The following is a 2,500-nucleotide window of genomic DNA, read 5'->3' as shown; positions in this document are numbered from 1 at the left end:
CCCACTCACCAGGCAGGTACAGGTGGAGCAGCGGTCTGTGGGGGACCTGAAGGAGGTGCCAGACTGGTGCTCCTGGCCCTGGTGCAGACACACACACCCTGCAGACGGGACAGCACTCTCCTGGGGGGGTCGCAGGGACGTGCACACACCACCGCTGGGCAGGACGTAGACACACACACCACACCGCCGTTCTGCACACACACACACACACACGCGCACACACACACACACACACACACACACACACACACACACACACATGCGCGCACACACACACACACCACACACACACACACACACACACACACACAACACACACACACACACATCTACATGAACACACACTGAAGTCAAAATCGGAATATTTAAAAGGGAAATAAAGAATGTGTGTGTGTGTGTTGTTGTGAAATAGTGGGGTTGGCTTGACTCCAACACCTGTCAACACTGTCTGGGTCAGGGGCCTGCAGTTCCACCACAGTCAGATCAACGTTAGGGGAGTAAAATAGGAGGTGAGGGGAATGTAGAACAGGCTATCCAGACCCTAGGAGGAGAACCCAGAGATCTAGAACCGAGAACCCAGATCTAGTCCAGATCATCATAAGTGATGTGAGAGTATTGAGATCCGAAAATTCAAAGTTTTGTTTAAAAAGTTGTCATTATTGATTATCCTTTTAAAGGAAAGGAAAGGTTTCTAATTTTCTAAATCATTACCGTAAACACTTTTTAAAATGATAATGAATGACTCTACGATGGTCCTGAATAAGGGGATGATATGCCTTTCATTTGAATACTTTGATGCTTTTTAATAATAATATTTGTTGCTGTAGGCAATTATGTTGTTTTATATCTTCCAAATGTTTTATTATTTTGAATAATGAATTACTCTGTTTTGTTTATATTATACATTTATCATTGTGTGACCTTTGGTTCATTTGAGTTAATTATCTAATCTCTTGTATAATCTATTAATCTTTATCTATACGCACTCTGTACTATTTGAAGTCGAAACAACGTGAGTCATTTGTTGCTTTGATTGATGCCTCAATGCTGGGAAGCATTTGAGTGAACAATATGCATTTGAGCATGCAAGTAATATGTTCTGTCAGGTGTTTGTGTGTGTGTGTGTGTGTGTGTGTGTGTGTGTGTGTGCTCTTTACCAGACAGGTGCAGCGCTGACAGCGGTCTGTAGGGTTTGGGAAGCGTTCTCCGTTGGTGCAGTCTCGCCCGCCGAAGCGGCACCCGTCACACACTCCACATGCACAGCCATCCAGCGCAGGGTGGGGACAGGCCACTGCAGGGCATCTCCGCTGCACACACACCACCTCACCTCTCTACAGCACACAGACACACACACGCACACGCACACATGCACACACACACACACACACACACACACACACACACACACAAAATGACAAAGGCACAAGCACAGGGCACACACACACGCACACACACACACACACACACACACACACAGACTATAAGACTTGTATTCGATCCACCATGCTAAGTCATGAGCATTTAAAGAGGGGTCTCTCACTGAGCATGTGCAATCCTCACAGCGGCTTCTGGTCCCAGGGAACACCTGTCCGTCAGCATAGGTCCCGCCCTGGAACACACAGCCTAAACACCCCAGTGACACACACACATGGACACACGCACACGCACATGCACACACACACACACACACACACACACACACACACACACACACACACACACATTATGAAATTATATTACAAGAATGGTTTGCCCATTCACACGCCCACACACACACACACACAGTACAGAAAGGTGTATGTACCGCCACACACAGGACAGCCACAGGGGCTGGTGACAGGGTGGGGGCAGTGGGCTGGGGGGCACAGCTTCTTCACACACCTCACTGAACCACTCTATAGAGAGATATGGGGAGAGATATTAACAACACACAGACACGCACCCACCCACACACCACACACACACACACACACACACACACACACACACACACACACACACACACACACACACACACACACACACACACACACACAATACATGTAAGTGTATAGAAAATAGTGAATAACACTGATTAACACTGCAGAGTCTCTTAAGTGTGTTATTGCTGTATGTGACCTGGCAGGTGTGTGTATGTGTGTGTGTGTGTGTGTGTGTGTGTGTGTGTGTGCGTGCGTGTGTGCGTGTGTATTACCTGGCAGGTGCACTCTGAGCAGGGGTCACTGCGGTCAGGGATGGCCTGGCCATTAGTGAGGACCGCGTTAGCATAGAAACAACCTGTAACCGAGAAACCATTTATGAACTGAGAGCTGAGGAGCTCTGATATTAGTGTTTGTGTGTGTGTGTGTGTGAGAGTGAGTGTGTACGTACGGTTACATTCTCCACAGCACTGCCCGGGCGGTGTGTAGGCGTGTGTGCAGACATCGTAGCAGGGCAGCCGAGTGCAGACCACATCCCCTCCGTAACACGTACACACATGGCACGGATCGTCACTGCTCAC

At 48.3% G+C, this 2,500-nt stretch overlaps 1 protein-coding gene across 1 annotated transcript in view; it reads right to left on the bottom strand.

Moving 5' to 3' along the window:
• Positions 1-2,500, bottom strand: part of kcp (kielin cysteine rich BMP regulator) — a gene marked incomplete at both ends in the record, with an annotated part of 29,197 nt that overhangs the window by 6,386 nt on the left and 20,311 nt on the right. Inside the window, 8 exon segments of the mRNA XM_080539569.1 lie at positions 6-96; positions 98-136; positions 138-191; positions 1,158-1,331; positions 1,541-1,623; positions 1,805-1,895; positions 2,195-2,277; positions 2,371-2,500. The exon segment at positions 2,371-2,500 is cut by the window's right edge and continues 44 nt beyond it. Coding sequence (XP_080395695.1) covers positions 6-96; positions 98-136; positions 138-191; positions 1,158-1,331; positions 1,541-1,623; positions 1,805-1,895; positions 2,195-2,277; positions 2,371-2,500 — 745 coding nt within the window.

Source organism: Nansenia antarctica, assembly GCF_963989245.1.
Source record: "Nansenia antarctica genome assembly, chromosome: 9".
Taxonomy (NCBI): Eukaryota; Metazoa; Chordata; class Actinopteri; order Argentiniformes; family Microstomatidae; genus Nansenia; species Nansenia antarctica.
The sequence above is the reverse complement of the archived record's forward strand: the minus strand, read 5'-3'. Positions and strand labels throughout refer to the sequence as shown.